The sequence below is a fragment of the Prunus avium genome, chromosome 6, assembly GCF_965620075.1.
Source record: "Prunus avium chromosome 6, drPruAviu1.hap1.1, whole genome shotgun sequence".
Lineage (NCBI taxonomy): Eukaryota > Viridiplantae > Streptophyta > Magnoliopsida > Rosales > Rosaceae > Prunus > Prunus avium.
In genome coordinates, this window is record NC_142289.1 from 30207783 (window position 1) to 30232638 (window position 24856).

The 24856-nt window shown below is 35.9% G+C and overlaps 2 protein-coding genes across 2 annotated transcripts; both read right to left on the bottom strand.

Moving 5' to 3' along the window:
* Positions 1 to 158: 158 nt before the first annotated feature.
* AGO5 (Argonaute family protein) lies at positions 159 to 7058 on the bottom strand. Its single transcript, XM_088254045.1, has 22 exons — positions 6436 to 7058; positions 5346 to 5563; positions 5091 to 5240; positions 4855 to 4988; positions 4652 to 4761; positions 4251 to 4351; positions 4023 to 4161; positions 3804 to 3920; positions 3585 to 3695; positions 3428 to 3499; positions 2989 to 3108; positions 2736 to 2907; positions 2525 to 2646; positions 2299 to 2436; positions 2085 to 2227; positions 1898 to 1960; positions 1554 to 1617; positions 1281 to 1416; positions 1123 to 1196; positions 874 to 968; positions 734 to 765; positions 159 to 631 (listed from the first exon to the last, which is right to left on the bottom strand). Exons 1-22 carry the CDS (start codon positions 6937 to 6939, stop codon positions 447 to 449), a joined length of 3000 nt encoding a protein of 999 aa, XP_088110171.1. The 5' UTR covers positions 6940 to 7058; the 3' UTR covers positions 159 to 446.
* Positions 7059 to 19094: 12036 nt separating this feature from the next.
* LOC110755266 (ATPase complex subunit) lies at positions 19095 to 22609 on the bottom strand. Its single transcript, XM_021956442.2, has 7 exons — positions 22327 to 22609; positions 22154 to 22194; positions 21993 to 22056; positions 21518 to 21712; positions 20440 to 20511; positions 19560 to 19735; positions 19095 to 19455 (listed from the first exon to the last, which is right to left on the bottom strand). The coding sequence occupies exons 1-7, from the start codon at positions 22462 to 22464 to the stop codon at positions 19338 to 19340; spliced, it is 804 nt and encodes a 267-aa protein (XP_021812134.1). The 5' UTR covers positions 22465 to 22609; the 3' UTR covers positions 19095 to 19337.
* Positions 22610 to 24856: the final 2247 nt, after the last annotated feature.

The window sequence follows — 24856 nt, forward strand, 5'->3', positions numbered from 1 at the left end:
TCAAAGTCTATTTATAACATAACAAAGAGGCTTTTAACTTCTTGTAAATTACAAACTGCCGTTGATTTACTAAAACAAGCTCAAAACAATTCATGCGATGGGCTTGGTTTTAGCCAAATCTGTTTGAAAAAGGCCACCGGACAAGTACTATAACTCAATTCGCAAAATCTCAAAACCGTCTCCTCGCCTATTAAAATATGAACAAATTCATATCCAATTACAGAAATTGGCGGTTGTATCTATTGAAACCGAGTCATATCCAGCAGCTCCAAAATAGGTAAGGATAAAAGGCCAGATCTACAAAATCATAGGGCCATTATAGTTACAAGGAAACCATATTCACTGTGTCTGTAAAGATGTCATATACCAAAGAGGGGCCTAACAAAACGCAATCGCCCAAAAGCAGCAAACCAGCTTTACCACCCCCAAAAGTATTCTCTCCCAAATCAGCAGTAAAACATCACATCCTTAACATTTTCTTTGATCTGAGGAAGGGCTCGAATCAGCACGCTGCCGCTGCCTCCACCGCCGCTTGTCGAACCTGCTGTTGTTGAGGCTACATCGGAATATTCTCCCTCAATGTAATATCGTGCTCGGAATGCAGCAAGATGAGCATAATAAGCAGGCGGAACTGCACGTAAAATCATCATAAACACCAGTGGAGAGCAATAGGCAAAAGCATATGCTCCAGAAAATGAATTAGAATATAAAAAAAATTAACACAAGTTTGTACCTATTGAAACCGAGCGGGTACACCTTGCATACCTGAAAAATCACACCGCATAAACTTGTTAAGTCAACAAACAAAATACTAATTTCAAAATGCGCAACAAGTGCCAAACAAAACAAGAATTGAAATCATTGTAAACTCACGTGTAGCATAAATTATTCGTTAGACTTTGCAATTGATCAGCAGTGAACCTGTTCTCATCAAACAGCACATGGTAGTGCGCTGGCCGGCTAGTACCCTACACACATAATAGACAAGACGGTTGAAATTATATACCAAAACAGAAGATTTACAAATTCAGAAGAGCATGGAACCAAATAAATCCTCAAAACCAGTCAAGGAACCTACAACCAAAATGCAACTAGCATGTTTAAGTCAGCAACACAAAGTACCTGAATTCCAGCATGACTGTTAAGAAAAAAATCAAACTCTGTAGGGTGGCAAATCTTGGTGTCAACAACAGTGCCTAGACAAGGTAGAAACAATTAGTGCTCCAAGAGGAAAAAATATCATATTTATTTGATGAAAATGAACCAAAAATATTTGAAACCTGGTTGAATATTGCCACTCCTATCCATTTGATCACGTCTGTTATGATCAGCAGGGAACAGGCGAGTATGATGTCTTTTCTGCACCACTACAAAAGTAACTGGTGGCAGATATCCCTCCTCCAAGGAAGCACAAGCCTGGAAAAATAGTGAAAAATATTAAATAAAAGTCACCCTTCTCAAGAATTTGTTATTCTATTATGTTCTAAAATCTTATATTTCAATCAATCTACCCAACCCCACAAATGATGGTAGAATTCTAGTAATCAACATACCTTTCTTATAGCATCCATTTCATAGAGCAGAACTTGACTAAACTGACCTTCACTAACTCCATCTCTGTCAAAAAACCATCAAAATAAATACTAAACTTCAGATGCCGCATTGCATATCACTGAACCAGTAAACACATTATTTTAAATATTTACACTATAAAGTTAACATGTCAATATGAATTCCTCATAATGCTGCAAAACCACTTCAATTGCAGAAATCTTGCTTTTGTTACCCTTAAACACATATTGAAGATTTCACAACCATGAAAGAAAGAAAAAAAAAACACACACACATTACAGAAGTTTAGACACATGCATTGAAGTTCAACATATGCATAATTTACCTGTAGAAGATAATTCTCTCTGGTTTTCGGCCAGTTGATCTTCGAAATGCTCTAAAATGCTCCCTAACACAATGACAATAAGCATGATAAGAAAATGTCCTCACTATCAGCCAATTGAAAGGCGCAGGTGCAGATGTTGGATATAAATTATACTGATCTCAGATTATTTCCTGATATATATATATACCTGATCATTCCTCCATGAACTGAACCCTTCTGAGGATCCTGATATAAACTATACAGATCTTGGATTATTTCCTCACGGTGAGCCTGTGCAGAAACAATTCCTCGGTACTTACTGACCTCTGGCCAATCCATGGAGGCCACGACCTGTTGGAATAAACTAACAGGTTAAAACACAAGAAGTTTTCATTAAAAGTAGAGTTGAAGACAGAACTTACAGCTGCAATTGACGGGCTACTGTCCTCCCCAGGCTGTGGATGAGTAACATCCGCACCAATAATAATTGTGGGGATATCAGTAACCAGAGGAATCCTCCGGAAAATGGCATCATTTAGAACAGTGTTTCTTCCACCAACCTACAAAATTATAAAATTCCATGTGTCAAAATTTGCATGCCCAAGGAAAACAGTGAGAAACATGAAACACAAAAGATAAAGAACAAACCTTCACATTTATCTTGAGGGCTAAATTTTCAAGATATTGTTTACTAAGCTTGGATGCTGCCCTAGGCTGACAGCACTGAGACACAATTCCAAGCTCAGTTTCACATATTCGCTTAACCATCCCTATAAAAAAAGGGATATAAGAAATCATATATAAAAAATAAGTTTTCTTGCAAGTAAAGACAGCCTTTTGGTCCTCGTTTGATTCTCACCATAAGACCCAGTGACATCGGGCAAAATGATAATCAACAGCTGAAGATACTTCCCCTTATGTCCAATTTCTTCAAGTCTCTTAGTAGACTCCCTATGAATATCTTTGAGCACCTTCTCAATCTGCCTAGGATTGGCTGATTCTATGGGAATTAAAGGTTGGACATGGAAATCCTGGGAAGATAATATCGTTAGAAAATCGACAAACAAATATTTCAAGGCAAGAATGGAAAGAAATAAGAATTAAAGTCATACCACGCCCTTGCTTTTGCACATATTCACCAAATCATCACAGAATCGGAAGTTAAAATCTTCCCTCAATCCCGAGAAATTGACAAACGCCCAGAAATCCACTCTTCCACCATTTACCATTTTCTACAAAACCAGCACACAATGAACAAAAAGTAAGTAACAAAAACTTCTTTTACTTTTGATGCAGCCCCACACCAAAGAACAACCAGAAACACGTTATTTTAAATATTTACAGTCTAAATTAACATATCTTATATGAATTCCTCCTAATGCTACAAAATCACTTTCCAGAAATCTTTGATTTCTTACCATCAAACCCAAACTGAAGATTTGACAATATAAAAAAAACACATCACAGAAGTTATGACACAGGTATTAAAGTTCGACAGATGCACAATTTACCAGCAGCTTCATCTAAGGAATAAAAAACCAACTACCTCACCTTGTTAATCATGTTCCATTGCCCCATCCGTGGAGTTTCCCTTGTTTCACGACCTTGGTCATGGTATTTTAGCTGTGCCATTCAATACAAACATTAGTAGGAAAACAAGTTCAATGACGCTTGTAGTGCCTGAATAAAAATGGAGGCAAATCATTACCAATGGAGGAGGCAAAACTCGAGCATCAACTAAAGCCATATCCTCTCTTACTTGCATCCCAAATTCATCTTTGATCAGTTGATCTCCATTAAAATTACTTTGCTTAACCATCTGCATAAATGCACCAATATGATTCCAAGAGACAAGATAAAAACTCAATGTACATTAAAAAAGAAATACATTCATTGTCAAGATAAAAAAAGAAAAGCACAGCTAGACCTGCTTTATGTTCCTCTCCCGATCGCTAGGACGTTGACAAGTCGCTCTTAGTAAGGCTGTGACTTGTCTTTCATTGAGCTTCCTCGAGTATCGTTGCCCAGCAACAATTGAACAAAGCTGCCAGAAAGGAAAATAAATCAATCATGTCCTAAATACTAGTACCATGCTTAGAAGAGAATCAAACTGGAAAATAAATGCTTAAAATATCAAGAAAGGTACCTCCATAGGTAAATAAACAGGTTTCGAATCGCTCCCAGCTTGTAAAGCAGGCATAGCCACATTTCTTAGTACAATATTGTATTTCTCACGATAATATTGAACTACTGAAGTTTGGGTTTGGTTGTCTTCTAAAGTAAACCTGAATTGCAAAGTTGAATATTAAGTTACTTATCAAGCTGCACATATTAACACGTACAAACTACAAGCATAAATTATTACAAGACTCACGTTAAATGGCTCAGTGGTTCTGTGGACACTCCAGTGATCCTATAACTCCTATTATCCCTGTAAGCAAGTGCAACCTTAACCCCCTTCAAGGCCTTTTTCACCTGCAAGTAGAAGAATACCCCAATAAAAATATTGCAATAAGGGGCCTTGAAGACAATGCATTATAAGCAACTGATTGCATGCTAAAATTAACCCATTGAGCCCAAATACTAGCAGCTGCACATAAAAATATCCAATTAACCTATAAAAATATTATGACCAACTTTTACTTCTCGTTCAGAAAATTAGAAAATAATTTAAAAGCTGTTGAATTAACAGAGTGTCTCTTCTTTATATTACTCTACTTCTTCGCAATTTGCCTCTAAAAACCGCATTCCAGACCAAAAAAGAATTGTGAATACCTTCAAACGATCACGATCAAACAAAGGCCTGGATAGATCCCTGTAGTTAAAATGTTTTTTAACAAATTCAGTCACCAGAATGGGTTCATAAAAAGATCTGGCCGATACATCTGCAACATATGAATTAAAGTATTAGGCAAGGCATTTTTGTTACTCGGCTTAGTATGATTCTCAAAACAGCTGCAATTAGGTAAATGGAAAACCTATATTCAAGGAAAGTCCAAACTGTGTTGGCCTTAAACTCTGGTAAAATCCTCTCCAATATTCGAGACCATCACCAAGTTCTCCTTTCGGCCCAAGCTCAATGCCAAAGAAAGACCTCCCAATGACAGTGTACCTATGATAGAAAATACAACATTCAAACTATCACAAGTTAGGAAATGATTAATACAAGGATATCAGAAATCATATGCTCTTTCTAACAAACGGAAACTAATACTTGTCAGATGGTGCGGCCCTAAGAGCAACATCAAGAACTTGTATGGCTTCTTGAGGCGACTCATGTTGCCTGCTGTTTAAGAACTGTTGTAATTGATGAAGGTCTGGTTTGTTGGCCAATTTTACAGCCACCTTAAACTCTCTGTCCTTTCTGCAAGTCATTCAAACATAACATAAAAATATTCAGAGAACAGCCAACTATAAAAAATCCAAAAAGGAAACAAACACAACACACTAAACTCTCATCCGAAAATACCTTTTGGAACCAGAAGACCCATCACGACCATCTCTCTCACCCAACTTGACCACAAACTCTTTAGAGACAAATGGCAATGGCCCAGCTGTGTAAATGCTTTTCATACCATCATAAGCCGGGGTTCTCTTTCCCAAGTGTGAATCTTTGTACAGATGAACAAGCTGTTTAACCACATCTCTGTTGGTCTTTTTTGAAGTAATTTCAGGGGTAATTGACACCTAAAGCCACCAAATGAAATTGTCAAGACAACCCCACCCATAACCACAAAACAGAGAACAAATAATAATCTTGTGAAACAGAGCAAAAAAATACGCCGAAACATCAAATCTCAAAACAATTTGAGTTTTCTGGAGATAAAAAGAACTGTCTCTAAAACAAAGTTTCTTACTACTGTCACTCAGAAAATACCAAAACATTTGCAATATTCCCACAACACCTTTCTGAGTCAAAATACTGAACAGCAACCTATTTTAACGACACTTCCGATGAAAGGTGTTTTGATATTCAGTAATCTGACTCAGAAATGTGGTAGAGGAAATACGAAAGAAATTTGATACAAGCAAATGTTTCAGTAACATTCAAATATAAAAATATTTCTAAAACACATTTCCGTTCAATTTAAAACAAAAAGAAAATATAACAGACAATTTACCGGAAAAGAAGGTTCTGGATTAGCTTTTGTTTGCTATTCAGTATTTTGACTACAAAAGTCGTTTACGAAACATCAAAACACCTTTACGAGTCAAATTTACAACAGTGGAGAAAAAAGGGGAGGATGAAAGAAATTTTGTAGAAGAATATGAAATAGTTTTTGCTTCCGAAAGAAAGTTTTTGGAACATCAAATAAATTTTGGGTCCCAAAACACCATTCTCGGTCAAGCTTACAACTACAGCAGAGCAAAATTTAAATGGAAATATAAAATAACTTTTACAGAAACAAAAAGGAATAAACAAAAGATATCGAAAAAATAAAAGCATACGCAAAACAACAAGTAAGAGTCCAAAATGGACATGAGAGAGATAAACTCAGAAATATTAAAAGGGAAAACTTATCAAAAAGCAAATAGAAATTAATAACAAAGAGGCTTACATCGTAGTGATGGAGATCTCTCTCCTTAACCTCCACCAAGAAGTGGTTAGCCCTCACTTGAATCCGCGTCCCCAACGTCCCAAATCCTGGCCTCGCCGGAAGTCTAATGGCCTTGGACGACGCCGGTGGAGGTGTCGTCAATGTGAGCTTCTGCTCCATCTCAGCGATCAGCGGAGCCACCGCAGACGGAGGAGCCGAACTGGACGAAGCCTGAACCGTAGCGGGCGGAGGAGTGTAAGCTTGAGCCGGCGGTTGAGGAGCGTGAGTTTGAGACGGCGGTGGAGGAGCGTAAGCTTGAACCGGCGCCGGAGCAACGACGCCAGAACCGCCGGCTCTACCTCGGCCGCGCTGGCTGGGACCCGATTCGGACGGAAACGACGGTGGAGCACCGCCGTCTCGTCCTCTACCGCGTCTTCCGCCACCTCCGCCGCGATGAAACGACGGGGCGTCGGAGCCAGACGACTGGTCGTAATGGCGGCCTCGGCCTCGGCCACGTTGAGACATCGAGTCTCTTGTCGTTCTGGTTTCTAGAGAGAGAAAATGATGTGAGAGAGAGAGAGAGAGAGCGGAGTTGTGGGGGGAAGTGAAGAGAGAGAACTTTAGTGTGAGAGGGGGAGTGGGTGTGTATATGCATGTTATTATAATCAAAGAAAACGAAGACGTACAAAGGAAGGCGTGGGATGAAGGCGGCTAATTTCTTGTTTTAAGAAATGCCGATTTTGCCCTCCCCGCATTTCCGAGACCATTGCTTAGAGAGGACCCACCGTGTTTTTGGGCAAATGTTCGGGCATTGTTTTATTGGGAGAGAAGACGCTTTGGCTGCTAATAATAATAAAAGCCTTGTCATATTTTCTGTTTAAACTTACTTTGAAAATGGTGCTACTGATTTTAGCATTTTTCCGGCAAAAGAAAATTTTTATGCATTGCCTGTTTAGCTTTTAAGATAAGTAGAGAGACGACAGTTATATTTTAGTTGAGAAATGCAAAGAAAGGGTTGCAAGTGTGTGTACTAATATTTTTCTAATATTTATGTGGATGACTTAAATCTCAATTTTATAATTAGGATTTCATATTTTTTAGGTTAACTCTTTTTACCTAGGTTTATGGGAAGGAATTGCATGTCTTGACAAATTATAAATATTTGTTTTTCGTAATATAATAATGACATATGTGAAATTAGATTTTTATTTACTTTTTAAGGTTTTTAACCTAAACAATATATAATACCAATTTAAGATAATTGTGTATGAATCAGTTGCGCGCGTATCTATCAATCACCTGACATTATATAATACCCAAAAAAAAAATTCCACCTAAGTAATTATATAGAGAAAGTTACTCCCCCATTTCATCCACATTCCTCTTTTTACTCCCACTCCACCCACATTCTTTTTACTTTCTTTTCAGTTTTTTTTATTATTTACATCTGTAAATATCTATATATTTACCTGATGTAAAAAAGAAATGATATTTGCATATGGAATTTAATACAAATAAAAATGACAATTGGCATAACTTTTATTATCATGATTAACAACTCATAATTACATTAACTTTATGGCAGAGATGGTTGTAACAAATAAATACTTGTAGCGACATTGGCAATTGAAACGATTTTTCGATTAAAAAACGAAACGTCGGTAGGAAATCATTCCAAACGTAAAGGACCACTGAAACCTCCTAGGCCGAATCCCGCAACGACGACGATCCCAGCCGCGATTTTTACGGCTTACACCTTGCCTTTGCTTTCGTCGTTGTTGCACATTTGGTGTCGTATCCAAAAATATGTGCTTCTTCATTTTATTCTTTGCGTGGGGATCCTCGTCCGTACACGCTTTCTGTCTGTTTTACACGTAAAAGAAAAAACTGACCTGTGCACTGGGGAAAAGAGAATCGGAAAAAGCAGAAGAAAAAAAGAAATTATTTGAAAATTCTGGAAACAAAATTTGAAAACATGGTTGTTTGCATAAGTATCGTGGTCAAGCATGTCGTGGATAAAATCCGAAACTTGTGGGACCCAACTGTTTTGACAAAAGGTACCATCTGAACTCTGAGCGCAGATCAATTTCCCTGCATGGCGGCATGGCAATGGAGGATATTAAGGGGTGGGTTTACCATACACCAAACCAAACATTTTGTCCTCATCTTGTGATTAGTTTTTAATTTTTAACCCCAATTTAATGCTCCATTGTATTCTATTTCTATATTATTTAACCTAACTCTCAAGTTCCTCTTTATACGGCATGGGTTACAATACAACTCGAAGTAGAAAATAATTTCTCATTCGGGTTTCGGATTATTTTTTTGCTATCTTTTAAATACAATTAGACTTGTCTTTATTCTTAAATAGAAGGCAAGGACTCATTCCTTCTTCCAAGTTTTTTATATCAATGATTTGACATTGTTCATTTTCATTTAATATGATTAATTATCACAAAAAAATTATAATTACAAAAATTAATTAAATGACCCCCTCGCACCGGATTATTTGGTTCATCTAAAATGACCTCGAGACGAATTTATCCACGATCGTGGCGGGACCCACGTCCGTACAGCCTCGTTCATTTGCAAAACATCGCCTTGCCCTGACGGTTTGGGCTCATGCGTATCCCACGAGCTTTGTGCGCGGGCACGTGATACGAGGGATCGGATACTCGCTGCCTATTTTTAAACGTAAAAGGAAAAGTGAACAAGTGTATTGTGCTGATATAAATGGAAATTACAATTAAGATGAAGGACACGTTTCGAGATCCTATTGGTGAACATTCCGGAGAAATTACGAACGTGATCTTTTGGGACGCGTGGCGGTGGGATATGATACACGCGTGGCGTTACTGTGGGTTAGCATGTTGTGGATAAATCCAAACCTTAGCGAGTAAGCAGCTTAGAGAAGGAGGAGAAGAGGGTGTGTGTGTGAGCCAAGCTGTAAAATGCAAAGTGAGTGGTGGGCCCCAAAAGTTTGGACATAAGGGAGGTATTTGAGCTGTAGAATCAGAGCTTTTCCATTACCGCATGGAAAAGTTCGACAGTCAGCGCCCACAAGCATACCAAACCTCGTCTTTATATATTTTTTTTTAAAAATTAACATCTTGTTAATTAAGGTTCCTAGTATAATCTAATAATATTAGTATAATCCATTTTAGTCTATGATCTCAATCAAATCCTACTCCCAAAATTCACTCCCTAATGTCGCTCATGTTGTCTAAACTTGATTCTATATCGTCTTTGACGGAGGTTGCTGCAAATCACCAAATTGTTCTTTAACAAGGTTGTTGTTTTCGTTTATTTATTCGCTCTTATGAGCAAGTAGATCGCTAGAAATCATATTTTTCTCAGATCTGTTACGAATGCGGTGGTGGGTGTGGCTGTGACGGTGCTTCTTCAGGTGATGGTGATAGGGTTCGTTTAGGCTCATAGGTTGTTTTAGGGTTTTGGTTATGTTTGATTTGTGGGCTTTGTTTGGGCTTATGGTTAATTGTGGTAATGTGGGCTAGTAGTTTTAATGCGGCTTTTGTCCGTGTTAGTTTTGCTTTTAGCATGTTCGTTTGTTGACCTCTTAGGATTGATATTTTAGATGTCTTGTTTATGTCTTTGATTGTATTGTTGAAGTTTATCTAATGAAGTTTTTATTTGATTAAAGAAAATTATAAAATTCAATTTATTGACTCAAAATAATCTCAATTTAATTTGACAAAACTAAATTATATTGTATAATATTGCCTTCATTTTTAAGGAAAATATATCAACTACAACAAATATTCCCTTATACACTTGCAACCTTGTTTATGGCAGCAATTTATGATACATTTTTTAAAATTATGTTATGTTAGATAATTTGAAGATTCCAATTTAAATTTTGCAAAGAGCGCTAAAAATCTTTCAACCAGCCCTAGCCCTACTTTCATCGTCAATCTTCAATTTCAGAGTGAGCTAAGCTTTATCAACCCAATTTATAAGGCCCTTCTAGTAATTTTGCCCTGAAACCCTTTGTCGTTTTCCTTAGCTTTTGACAGTGAAAGTTTAGATTAGCATCGCAATTTTAAAAAAGATAATAAAGACTGGAGAGAAGTAGAGTTGAAAATTAACCTAACGACGAAATACTTCGTAGGTTTCGTAGCGGTTTCGATGAAACTAGGATGACGTGCGGTATATGATGCCACAAAACGCGTTGGCTTTGTGACCTCTGTTTTCTTTACAGGAGTTTAAGAAAATCAGAATATGTGGGGACCTATTGTCTACTTGACCATAAATCAAAGCGTAGAATATATCTTTTGGAGGGGACAATTTTACCCGGATCGAAAGTTCTTGCGAGCAACCTTTCTTTTTCTTTTTCTTTCTTTTTAGTTAATATTTGGACAGATGGATTCATTACCATTGAATAACATTATTACAAGTTATAAAAAAAGATTAGTTGCGGGTGGGATTGAAACGCTTTCGTAATCACATTCATGTCTGCCTGGTCCTTACAAAATCCAATAATCAAGTATACCTTGTAGTTTTCTTTTTTAAGTCTAGTCATAGTCTAGTGTCATAGGAAGAATATCCCAACTCCAATTCAAAAGTTTCTTAAGCTTTCACTTTATGTGTGTGAAGCAGGCAAAAGAGAGAGTGAAATACTATCTTGGTAATCTATCACGTTAAGTAAAAGAGAACAACAATCATTTTAGAAATTTCAAAAGAGATTTTTTATTTAAACCCCACACTTCTCTTAGTTCACCCCATGTTCTAAGTTCACCCCATCTTTTAATTTAAATTTTCATAATTTCTAAGAAAACCCCATTATCTTCCCAAACTACCCTTAAATACACTCCAAACTGAAGAAAAAAAAAAGAAATAAAAGATATTTTCTATTTAAACCCCACAATTTTCTTTGTTCTTAGCAAAAAAAAACACAAACAAATGGAACCCCAAACCCGAAATTTAATATTTCTAGAGAAAGAGAACAACTTTACCTCTCTCAAAGTAGAGGAGTTTGTCCTGATCTGATCCAATTTATACTTTACATTTGTCATAATCCAATTTAAATAGGATGTAGAGGAGTTTGTATTTTTCTAAAACTTAATATAAAGAGTGGTGGGGTGTGTGGGGTGTGTATATAGATGTACTAGGGTTAATTATTAAGTTGGATGACCTTTTTTTGTCTTTTTACACAATAATAAAACTTACAGCTTAATGATTTAAGTATTAGGGTGAACAAAGAGAAGTGCGGGGTCTAAATAGAAAATCTCATTTCTATATATATATATATATGAATAGATATATGATTGATTGCTTATATTAGTGATGGGTCAATGGGTGCATTGTGAAACAGAGTTATCTTTTGAAAAGTATCCCAACAATTGTGAATTTTGGGTATTGGTAGTTATATTCAATAAGAGGCATCTATCCACCGAAAGAGTGCTTTGGCACCTCTTCACCAAAATCAAATGGGTACTTTTGATACTCACTCGAATCTATAAAAACCCCACAACGTGAGACTTCTAAACACAACAGAAATCAATCTCTCTCTAACTCTTCTTCTCAATATATCATACAATTTCCTTGTGGAAATTCTAAGGGAATTTTAGTTTTTGATAAACTCTATAATTCCAATCTTTGTTGTATCCTGGAAGTGATTTGTCTAGAACCCACAAATATCACTTTAAGGAAAACATAGTAACGTGCCTCAAAGCCAAAATTTCTGTCTATTCTCAATTTAATTTCCAACAATCTTAAAGTGATTTGAATAAGCACTGAATAAATTTATAGAAAATTTGGCATAAGTCCAATTATGAGGAGAGATTTTGGGTGCAATCCACGCAAAAATTATTGTTGATCTAAGTCCTTTGACTTTTGCGCCACATAAGATTACATGCCTATTTCAATTTATTGATATTTACTTTCTTTTTTTTTTCTTTTTTTGTTCCAGTTATGCACCTAAAACATAAATAAGGTAAATTATGAATTCCTAAAACTGGTAAGTTATTGATTTGTAGGATATTTATTATCATATTTGATTTGAATTTAATTGCAAATCTATTTATTCAATTCTGATATTTTCCCAAGGTATGCCAACATCAAAATTTGTAATAAGAGTTCATAAAAACTTCATACCTTAACAATAGGTAAGGTACCTATGCATACACCTCGTATGCAGTATGCAGGTAATTAAACCCATAAATTACCTCTGGTCCAGGTAATTAAATCCATAAATTACCTCTAGTCTAGGTAGTTATACCCTCTAGCCCAGCTAATTGAACTTATATAATATCTTGGTATGGATCTTTAAACTCAACTGAGATAAAAATCCATACAAAATTTCTTTGGAAAAAAAAAAACACTATTACATGGAAGACATGTACATATGTATATAAATATGAACCTCCAGAAAAAACTGCTTAAGAAAACTCAAGAAAAAAACACTTACTTGTAAGGCAGGTACATATATACCTGTATATCAGGTACATATATACCTGTATATCAGGTACATATATACCTGTATATCAGGTACATAATTTAATGTGGGTGCTTGTCTGATCGATTGGTATAATATGTGAGTCTTTACTTTTTATTGATTAAATTGTATTTTATCTATATATTAGGAATATTATCAAGGAAAAAAAATTCAAAATTCAAAATTTGGAATTCAATTTCAAGGAAATAATGCATTAAATTTAGATTTTCAATGTGTTTTCCTTATTTACCTTAAGGCCCCGTTTGGTTCATGGGAAAGGAGACTTGGGAATGGGAATTCAATTCCTTTCCCATGTTTGGTAAGTCCGGCATGGGAAATGGATGCCTTGCACATGGGAAAGTAGGGGGGAAAGTGATGCCCTCCTCTTAACTTGGGTTTTGGTTTCCCTCCTCATGGGAAAGTTTGGGAAAATGAGCCAACATTCAATGCACAATTTTCATGACTATTTTGTCCCTATGAACAATTTATAATTACAACGTATCATTAAATGCATTCTTTTTTTTTTATTTGATTTAATATGGATATAATTGGAAAATTATACAAACTTTGTTTTCCATTCCTACTCAAAACAAACATGGGAAAGGAAACAAAGTGAAATCTCCCAGTTACTTTCCCAACATTACCAAACGTGGGAAAGGAATCTTTCATTCCCATTCCTTGGGAAATGACATGGGAGTTGATTTCCCCTCAAATCCATTTCGTGAACCAAACGGGGCCTAAAGGGTAAAATCAACACAACAAAAAAGTAATAAATGTCAAAGGACCTACATCTAAAACCAAAAACACGAGAACTAGACCCAATGACAGCTAATCGTTTTGGACCTAAATCTAAGAACCCCATAAATTTATATACCATATTCCAGGTTGCTCAATGCATACTGCTATGATAGAGAGGATGAGTTTATTAAACTCTTAGTAGAGATAATTGTTTTTCATGTCCTCAATAACAGGGACATATCATGAGTAACCTCACCTATATAAATATAAGAAGTGGTGCCGCTTCTAACAAGAGTCTTTTGGGTGTTTTTTTTGTAAATATTTATGAAACCAAGAAGTAGCACACGACCATAATAGTGCTTACTCAATTCAGAATTTTTTACAAGGAAATTTTAATGTGATCATGTGTGTGATATTATCTGGTTTTGACAAAATGGACACACGATTTAAGGTATAGAAAGGCCACCGCTGTCTCCGTCAAATCTTTGAAATACTTACACTAATTGAAATATATAGTCCCAATCTCTTGGACCACAGGGGTCCAAGAGATTTGTGGTCACTCACCGTTGGATGTAAATTCAACGGTTCACTCATTCTTGCACTCCTTTTAAGAAACTTTTTTTGAACCATTGGATTAATATCCAACGATAGGTGACCACAATTTCTTGGACTCCTGTGGTCCAAGAGATCAGGATTGTTGAAATATATATATATGAATAAATATGTAACTGATTGTATATATTAGTGATGAGTCGGTGGGTGCATTGTGCAATAGAGTTATCCTTTGAAAAGTATCCCAACATTTGTGAACTTTGGGTATTGATAGTTATATTCAATAGGAGGCATCTGTCCACCGAAAGAGCGCTTTGGCACCTCTTCACCAAAATCAAATGGGTACTTTTGACACTCACTCAAATCTATAAAAACCCCACAATGTGGGACTTTTAAACACAACATAAATCAATCTCTCTCTAACTCTTCTTCTCAATATATCATACAATTTCCTTGTAGAAATTCTAAGGGAATTTCAGTTTTTGCTAAACTCTATAATTCCAATCTTTGTTTATCCTGGAAGTGATTTGTTTGGAACTTATTAGCAAACTCTTTTGAGTCGGGGCAAATATCACTTTAAGAAAAATGTAGTCACATGTCTCAAAGCCAAATTTTCCGTCTATTCTCAGTTTAATTTCCAACATAATATTATCATACAATCAAACTAATTCAAAAGATGTTCAACTCCAAGATGTTGGCCATGTGTTGCGTTGCTATTTCTTTAAAGGTTGCACGCATTCACATGGGGAGATGTATAGGGATGTAAAGGTTGCAACGGTCGACTCTCCCCAAGATCCAAGGGTTGTGATTCATCTCCATTCAAAATAGAAGGCTTGGATTCATTGACCTTTACAAACCAAAAAAAATAGCGAAAAGTTCTTAAAATTTACCTAAAAAAATCCACCTAGTCCTTATTTATTTTTTAGTACTGCTATTTCCACTCACCTGTCCTATTTCCTCACCCACCTTATCTTCAAAATTTAAAAACAAATTTATTCATTTGTAAAATGACTTTTAAGGACTTTAGATTAAAAAAAAAACACCTATTCTCCTTCATCCTTGTCAAATCCCAACCCCCCCTCCCTCCCTCATCCTGACCAAACCCAAATCAAAATTCCAATAAAGCTTCAAAATTTCCAATTGGGTCCAATCCAATTCCATCAGATTTCTCCTCAGTTTCTGAACCCAAGGGCACAGGCTTTCTGTTCCATTTGCTCATTCTAATTCTGGCATTTCTCTCCGTTATTGTTTTCGTTTGGTGGAGAGACGATGAACATTAAGAGCGATTTTCTTTATTTTTAATTTTTAATAATACTTTACAGAGGATCCTACGCGTTTTGATTGACAGGGGTTGAAGGTTTGAAGCTTGCTTTGAATGAAAGTAATGAGAATTTGCTTGAATAAATAATTAAAGGGTATTTTAGGAATAATGGTGGGTGTAAAAATAGGATTATGTTTTTTCAAATTTACATGGTGGGTGGGAAGATAAGGTGGGTGGGAAAATAGGACTGGGAGTGGAAATAGCAGCACTCTTATTTTTTCAATATACTCCCATAATTACCCAATGGTCCTAAAAAATCAAAACTAAACACCTACAATGTTATTTTCGGAATGTTGTTGAAATTATAATATTTAGGTTGATTTGTTTGGAAAAAAAAAAGTAACATAACAAAAAGGACACAAAAAGTTAACACAACAACGTATTAATACAAGAAAATCAAATTTATATATTCGGATTTATATATACTAATCAGAGTAAAAACCACATTTGCATCACCGGAGATGTAAATGGGGCTTTACGCCTCCAAATTTACATATCTTCACGGGAGATGCTCTTTAAAATCCTTTATCAAGTTTCCCTTACAAAAGCTAGTCAAATTATTAGCACTTCCCGAATTAGGAGTTGAAGCCCAGCCAACTTTTGTTTTGACCCAACCCACAAACTGACTCTAATAAAGCAACTCAACTCAAATTTCGGTTATGGTTTTCTATTTTCCAAACTTAAACAGAAAAAAAACTCAAATGTTATTATTGGAATTGTTATTGACACTCCATAGGGCCACTTTAGAACTGTTTCTATAGGAAAAGCTACTACTCATAAGTGCTTTTTTAAAAGTGCTTCTATTAGGAAAACCCAAAATTTTATTGAAAAAGCACTTGGAAGTGATTCTACAAGAGGCACCTACTAGTTGCTTCTCCATAAAGTACTTTTGTGACACAAAAACACTTACAAGTTTTTCTGCCAAACACTATTAGAAGCGCTTTTGGTTATCAGAAAGCTTTGAACCATTTCAGAAGTAGTCCCAAACATGCACTAAGCTCATTGAAACACGGATTTTCAATTTGATCCATTTTTGAGTTCAAATCGGAAGAGCTCACAATTGCTGGCAAGCATTCTTCCAAGTGCTGGTGTTATTAATTTCCCACTAAAAACTTTACAATGTAAGAAGGTAGCGCTAGCTAGGTGTAATAAAAAGCGCAAGGAGACAGACTCACTACCTAACTAACGGCCAAACCCATATATACGCTTTCTTTCAAGTTTTTCGAAACAGCTTATAGGAGTACAAATTTTTACTCACCATTTCCAGGTGGAATTGTCTTTTAGTTCGCACTCCATGTGATTATGTGCATGTCCAAATTAAACCTTGTTTCAGGCTTTTATTAATTACCTTTTGAACATAAATTTTAAGCACTGAACCATATAAGAACACCAATATAATTTAGTAACCAAAAAATGATATCATTTCTTTGTACCGAACTGTAAAACAATGTCATTCTTGACGCGGCCTACCCCCGCCCCAAAACAAAAACAAAAAACTTAAACAATGCCATTTAGGACACTGGATTATTTCAGTATTTTCATTTCAACACAATTAAAACGATAGCCCCTGGGAATGCATGTCAGAGTTCCTGTGACAAAATCACTATTATTTGATTCTAATAAGTTGAACAAATTTGTAGCCCAAAAACAAAAGGCAGTTGATCTAAAGAAGAAACAAAATTGCATTCAATAGCCAAATGCGAGTATATATATTAAAACTATACACAAAATACACATAAGAGATGAGGTAAAATGCTACAGTCTAGCATTCTTGAATTTGGAACTCGTGTATCATCTCAAGATGTATGTAGAGAGCCTCAACTGCCTCATTTATCTTCCAAGAGCAATTTTGCGCATTCACATGGGGAGATGTATAGGGATGTAAATGGGTGACTCGAGATGGGAAAAAGATGGGTTTACACCCATTTTTATATATGCTCCAAGTGAACTCCACAACATTAAAGGAAAATAGAGAAGGGAGTGAAGGAGCGAAAAATCAGGAGAGGAAAAGGGTAACGCACGTGAAGGTCTAGACGCCCGCTAGATGTTGCTCCACGGGTCTCACGGCTTGACTCAATGCACTAAGTGCTGCTTGCAACGGTCGACTCTCCCCAAGATCCAAGGGTTGTGATTCATCTCCATTCAAAATAGAAGGCTTGGATTCATTGACCTTTACAAACCAAAAAAATAGCAAAAAGTTCTTAAAATTTACCTAAAAAAATCCACCTACTCCTTATTATTTTTTTTCCAATATACTCCCATAATTACCCAATGGTCCTAAAAATTCAAAACTAAACACCTACAATGTTGTTTCCGGAATGTTGAAATTTTAATATTTAAGTCGATTTGTTTGGAAAAACATGTAACATAACAAAAAAGACACAAAAAAGTTAACACAATAACGTATTAATACAAGAAAATCAAATTTATATATTCGAATTTATATCTACTTATTAGAGTAAAAATCACATTTACATCACCGGAGACGTAAATGGGGCTTTACGCCTCCAAATTTACATCTCTTCAGGGGAGATGCTCTTTAAAATCCTTTATCAAGTTTCCTTATAAAAGCTAGTCAAACTATCAGCAATTCCCGAATTAGGAGTTGAAGCCCAGGCAACGTTGGTTTTGACCCAACCCACAAACTGACTCTAATAAAGCAACTCAACTCTAATTTCGGTTATGGTTTTCTATTTAACAAACTTAAAAATAAAAAAAACTCAAATGTTATTATTGGAATTGTTATTGACACTCCATAGGGCCACGTTAGAACTGTTTCCGTAGGAAAAGCTTCTATTCATAAGGGCTTTTTTAAAAGTGCATCTATTAGAAAAAGTACTTGGAAATGGTTCTACAAGAGACACCTACTAGTTGCTTCTCCATAAAGTGTTCTTGTGATACAGAAACACTTATAAGTTTTTTTGCCAAACACTATTAGAAGCGTTTTTGGTTGTTAGAAAGCTTTGAACCATTTCAAAAGTAGTCCCAAACATGCACTAAGCTCATTGAAACACGGATTTTCAATTTGATCCATTTTTGGGTTCAAATCGGAAGAGCTCACAATTGCTAGCAAGCATTCTTCCAAGTGCTGGTGTTATTAATTTCCCACTAAAAACTTTACAATGTAAGATTTGGGTTCAAATCGGAAGAGCTCACAATTGCTAGCAAGCATTCGTCCAAGTGCTGGTGTTATTAATTTCCCACTAGAAACTTTACAATGTAAGAAAATAGCGCTAGCTAGGTGTAATAAAAAGTGCAAGGAGATTGACTCACTACCTTACGGCCAAACCCATATATATGCTTTCTTTCAAGTTTTTCGAAACAGCTTATACGAGTACAAATTTTAACTCACCATTTCCAGGTGGAATTGTCTTTTAGCTCGCACTCCCATGTGATTATGCGTATGTCCAAATTAAACCTTGTTTCAGGCTTTTATGAATTACCTTTTCAACATAAATTTTAAGCACTGAACCATATAAGAACACCAATATAATTTAGTAACCAAAAAATGATATCATTTCTTAGTACTGAACTGTAAAGCAATGTCATTCTTGACGCGGCCTACCCCCGCCCAAAACAAAAACAAAAATAAACAAAAAAACTTAAACGATGTCATAGTTCGTGTGACAAAATCAATATTATTTGATTCTAATAAGTTGAACAAATTTGTGGCCGAAAAACAAAAGGCAGTTTATCTAAAGAAGAAACAAAATTGCATTCAATAGCCAAATGCGAGTATATAAATTAAAATTAAACACAAAATACACATAAGAGATGAGGTAAAATGCTACAGTCTAGCATTCTTGAATTTTGAACTCGTGTATCACCTCAAGATGTATGTAGAGAGCCTCAACTGCCTCATTTATCTTCCAAGAGCAGTTTTGCGCAAGATAAAAGGGATGACGACTCCTCTTCCGTAGCCAATCCAGAGCCTTGCCATCTTATTCTACCAAATTTATCGAGCAGGAATATATACCTATAAAGTGGTAACAGAACAAAATATAGCTTGTCAAGAGAATTATACTATAGCCAACAATTCACAGAACCATAAAATTCAATGGCAATAGAGAGATTTTGTACCCGGTCAGAAGGTTCAGTATTTTAAGTTCTTTTCTGAAGTAGTAGTGGTCACCAAACGAATATACGATCTGCCTTTTAGGTTCATTACTTTCATCATGCTTAGATTTCCTCATAATCCTGAGCAGCAACTTCTTAATTGGACTCCGACATAAGAACCACGAGTCTATTAATGACACCTGAAGAAAGCTTCATTAATAAGTTATATGTACGATACTTGTGATAACAGTTAAAGGAATTTTTAATGGATATATTATTGAATAACATGAGAAAAAAGAAGAAGGTTTATGTGCCTTAAGCTTGTGATAACCAATTCTCCAACAACACACCCACACACAAAGAAAGTATGCTATGTGCATAAGCTACCATTTAGTTGAGAAACAATAACTATAGGCAAAAATACATTCCCAAACAAGATTGTGGACAAGAGACCTAGCTCCTCCTAATGTCCCCATCAAAGAAAAAAGAAATGTCACTTATATCCCCCCACACGCAGGGGGCAGGGGTGGGGAGTGCATGCCAGTCCCACATTTAACAAACATAAAAAAGAGAATGAGCAAGACAATACAAAGGCCACAATAATGATAACCTTCATGTTTTATATATATAACAGGAACAATGCTTATCTGGAAAAATTCAAGGAAATGCATGCTGTTATAAAAACACTTTAAAGACATAATTTTAAGTCAACCTTGCCATTAAATGAACCCACATTAACAAGGTTTACTTCACACTGTTCATCAAACTTTGCACAGAAAGAGTTATCTAAACTTACAGAATGTAAGTAGTGTTAGAGGCAAGAAAAAGTGGGTAAATAACTACAACAGAGAATGCAGAAAATTGAATCAATGATGACAATCTAATCTATATAAACCACTTGTACCTCATATAATTGAACATCCTTTGAACCACTAAAAGCATCAAGAAAAGGAGCACTCCAAGAATGAATCATTTCCTGTCAAGGACAAAGAACTTTATTTTGTAGGAACGATGGTAACAGAAAACCATAAGGGCTAAAGCAGTAACATAACAAGTTTAACTGTCCATCTACAGTCCACAGGAAAAACCAAACATAATACATCCATGTAAAAATCACAACGCCTACTACAAAGTTGCCATCTAGCTTGAATATTACCTAGATTGGAGATTAACGGGCAATTGAAAAATGACAACACTCTGAAAATAGCAAAGAACATACACACACTTCAACATGTAATAAATAAATTGGATATCAATGGTTATAAGGCAGCTCTAGTGGTTTCCCCTACTATAACTCTGCACAAGGATGACTCAAATGCATTTTTGGCAAGTGTTCTATAACTCCATGAAATGGGTCAGGTTGGGACTAGATAAATCTTTCTACATTTCTAAAACAAAACCAGCTCTTGTCCGCTCACCAAGTTTTACATTAACCATCAACTTCATTTCACTCTCTAAACTAAACTTAAACAAACCTGAGTGGTTGATCTTATCTGTCACCCTTAAAAGTACATTTTATGTTATAAGGCTTAAAAATGCAAATTCCAATTTCGGAGGTGTGCATTGCCACCGCTCGATGATTTTACTGGACACTGTAGCCAGTTTCCAATCATTGAGGACAGAAAACTTGCATTTCAATTTCTAGATACATCTTGCTGTCCTTGTTATTATTGGAGAACTTTCTCAAAATTCATACAGTTTTAATCTTCATGTTCAGAAGAGCATAAGTAAGTCAAATGCATTTATATCTTTCCTTTTTCTCCATAAAATATAAGTCTATCCTCCTCTTTCCCTTTTCTCTCCTCATAGTCCTACTGGTCAAATTCTCTTTGATAGACACTTCCCATACATACACATTATAAAATGAACAATAAGAATGTATAACTCATCTTTAAAAAACGTCAAACATTGTAAATAATTCATGACGGGTGGCACATTTCAAAGTGTATAAAAATACTATAATGATAACTAAATTAAAATACCTGGGAGCTTGCTCGAAATGAAAGGCAAACTAAAGATGCCTTGGGGATTTCCGCTTTGTTGGCAGCTGCCACGTTTCCATTTCCACTGGAGCCAATGGGCAGCTTTGATATTTTGCCATCAGAGTAGTTCACTTCTAAGTCAGGAAACTTAACAGCTACGGTTGCAGGAATTAAGATTTTATTTGCCACAGAAATCTGCACAGAAACTTAAAGTTTATAGTTCAAACTTATAAAGAAAAAGAAACATCCTTTTTAGTTCACCAATTAAGAGTATAATGCTTCCTCATAGAAACTAGAATATTACTATCAGTTAGTACTACTTATCATCTCAATTCCTAATTCTGAAAAGACAAAGGGAAAGCATCCCCTTCTGCACCACAATGTACCAATCCATTGAAAACCAAAAATGAACTACGGATGCAAAATGACATTAAAATAATAAATTTTCACTGGGTTGATTGCAGTGTTTCCTTACCTTCCCACCATGCTTCTTAAGCTCTGACAGATCAGCAAAATACCCCCTATTCAACTCATCTGCACTGCCCTAAATCACAGCAACAATGCATTAATATTGACACATGCCCGAAGAACACACACACACAAATAAAAGAAACAAAAAGTGGCACAAAAACTTACAGCCGGGCACGCTCTTTCTTTATAGCTTCTTTGTTTCCAAGCTGCAATCAAACGGGTTTTCCCTAATTTCCATTAACAACACTGGGTTTTGGCTAAGTTGGAAAACAATTGCAAATTTGACTCGCTGGGCATTCAAACGAGGCACAGTGGGATGAAATAAAAGACGGCGGTACCTGGTAAATGTCGAAGAAGCGATTGGAGCTTCTTTGAGCTAAGAAATGCTGGGAAGGTGGAAGAAGATACAGCTTCTTGTTCTCCTTGGGCCTCAATATTTGAGAAGCATATATAGAAGATCGGGTAACTCGCTTCATTCTATCTCACTGTGAAAAACCCTAAATCAAATACAAAGATTGCAGGGTTTTTTCTGTTTGACGAATTTGGCAAAGTGGTAGTTCCCAATTTGTCAGTTCTCCGAGCGTGTATGTGATTTGCAGAGCCGTGACTTTGGGCCAAGGCTCAGCTGAAAGTGATGGGCTTGTATGAAAATGGAAGCCGCGGCTCTGCTGAAAGTAATGCGCTTGTATGATAATGGGCTATGGGTGCATGGTTAGCAGTGCTTTTTTATTATTTGCACCCATCAATTTGACATGTGCACCCAATACAAAAATTTCAAGTTTCACTTATGCCATGTTTACCAATCCGTAATTGGATTAGGAGGAATTGCATTAAGAAGGAGTTGGATTGAGGAAAATTATATTCCAGATTCCTATTGAAGTCAACTAAACCATATGGATTGAGAAGAGTTAGATTCCGAATTTCGATTGAAGTTGTTTACTAAACCATATGAAATTGGGATATGAGTGGTGCTAATTACTAAAATATCCTCGTTGTTGGGTTAAAGTAGATGGCAAATTTGGAATTTTTTAAATTGTGTGAGGATATAATGAGTAAAAAAAATGAATTCTTAATGGGTTAATTCTCCATGAATTAGAATACCACCTCCCACCAAAGAATTGAATTCCTCCAAAATCAGGAATTCAACTCCTAATTTTGTGTGGGCCCTACTTACATTTTAATTCCTTAATGTGAAGTAAACATATAAATCCTCATAATTGGATTCCTAATTCGAATTCCAATTCTTGATTAGCAAACACACCATTAAGTCATTAAGATGTACTGTTCAAATTATTTAAGCAATGATTTAATTTTCTTTAAGAGGGACATCCTAGTCGATCCCATCTTTCTAACAAAGATCTTTAGACTAATGCAACTTTCGGGACCATTATTGGCACTCCATAATAGGCGTTACAATGGGTCGTGTCGTGTCAGGTTTGTGTCGTGTCGAGATAATAAACGTGTCGAGAATGCTCAATCCAAACCCGTCCCATTTAATAAACGTGTCGTGTCGGGTTCGGGTCGTCTTAACCAAGTTATTAAATAGGTTACCTTGTTAATAATCTGTTTACTCATTCCTAGTTTCCAATAGATTCGTACACTTGAGGGTATTTATAGTTAGACGATTAACACATTAATTTGTGTCATTAAAATTAAAAGAAAAAAAATTTAAATAAAAAAAATATAGAAAAAAATTTATTTTAGATTAAAAAAAAAAAGAGGAAACATGGGACTACATTAATTTAATTTTAAAAAAACAATCACCACATCATGGCATGATTCTTGATTCCACAATAAGAGACTTTAGTTTGGCCCTTTGGATCTCCTTTCTCGAGTTTTCTCGCACCGCTTCTTGGGGCTCATCACTTGAGCTCCTCGCGCATGTTTACCCGGTCGATCTAAGGCCTCCAGATGTTCTTGCATATCCTTGGAATAAAAATCTACCATCTTTGATAGTTTTTTATTATCTTCATGCAATATTTTAAGTTGGTGTCGCGTCTCCTTCAAAGTCTTTACCCTATCCCTTTTCAATCTCCTTATAGTACTCTGACAATCTGCAACCAAATTCTGTTCTGCCACCAACTGAATTCTTAGCACTTACACCTCATGGGATTTCACAATGAGGCGATGACCCACACTTGCGACTGACGCCACACTTTGCACGCTCAGTGCCATGACATCACTCACCACCTGGTTATCATCCTTTGTTCCTAGCACGCGCACATCTCTGGGAGTCACCAAACTTCTTGCAACTCCAATGACAACATCGTTGTCAAGGAGTCATGAGTCGTTTACAGTTACTGGTCCTCGTGAGGAAGCAAAGTAGAGCATCCACACTAGTGCAAGGGGGAGCTTGGTTTAGATTGAGAGAAAATGGGAATGAAGGGGCTATTTTGTTTCTGAATTTGAGGAGATAAGTTTAGATTTTTCTGAGTTTGTGGAGATAGGTTTAGATGGCAGTTTGAGGAGATGACTTTAGATTTTCCTCAAGATTTTTTATGAGTGTGATTTCCCCCCATTGTTTCCTTTTATAGACGTCCATTATAAAAAATAAAATAAAAAGTAATTTGCGGGGTTGCTTCGTAATTTCTGTTATAAAAAATATAGTTTTCCTTTTCCGTAAAGCCAAATACAAAAACATTTATATTATAAATAACATATAAACAAATTGGAAAGCTTTTAAGGTACAATGAAATTGAAGAAAACAAATTAATAGGTAAGTAAAAGTAAAATAAATAATAAGTAAGAAGGTGAGTTTGGTGTGGTGAAGCACGTCAAAGACGCTGTCCTAAAGCCTTTGTAGCCTCCCTATGTGCAGGTACTGGTGGTCTACAAGACTCCAAGATACGACTCCTTATACACAAACTC